We start from the raw sequence: 344 nt of genomic DNA on the forward strand, positions 1-344 counted from the left end.
GAGCAGCGGGTGTTTGTCGGCGGCCAGCTCCCGGCGCGCGTCCAGCACCATGTTATGCCACTTCTTGCGGATCTCCTCGGCCGTCCGCCGCACCACCGGGCTCAGCGCATTGACGGCGGCCGCGATCTCCTCCCACGCGCGTTGCCGGTCCTGCGTGTTGCGGTAGCGGCCGCTCTTGGGGATGAGGATGTCCTTGCGGAGGCTGAACTCCTCCAGGATGAGGAATTTCTCCTCGTCCGAGAACTTAATACGCTTGGGCTTAGCCGCGCTCATACCGCCCTGCGGTGGGGACGGGGGCTCAGGGATTCCCCCCGCCCCGTGCTCCCGAGTCTGCCGCCTACGGC

The 344-nt window shown here is 67.4% G+C and overlaps 1 protein-coding gene across 1 annotated transcript in view; it reads right to left on the reverse strand.

Moving 5' to 3' along the window:
* The window catches only part of LOC104913570 (thyroid adenoma-associated protein homolog), a 10,363-nt gene extending 10,090 nt beyond the window's left edge, over positions 1 to 273 (reverse strand). Inside the window, exon 1 of the mRNA XM_019620925.1 lies at positions 5 to 273. Within this exon, the coding sequence (XP_019476470.1) occupies positions 5 to 273 (269 nt within the window). The remainder of the gene's footprint in view (positions 1 to 4) is intronic.
* Positions 274 to 344: the final 71 nt, after the last annotated feature.

The sequence above is a fragment of the Meleagris gallopavo genome, chromosome 17 (genome assembly GCF_000146605.3).
Source record: "Meleagris gallopavo isolate NT-WF06-2002-E0010 breed Aviagen turkey brand Nicholas breeding stock chromosome 17, Turkey_5.1, whole genome shotgun sequence".
Classification (NCBI taxonomy): Eukaryota; Metazoa; Chordata; class Aves; order Galliformes; family Phasianidae; genus Meleagris; species Meleagris gallopavo.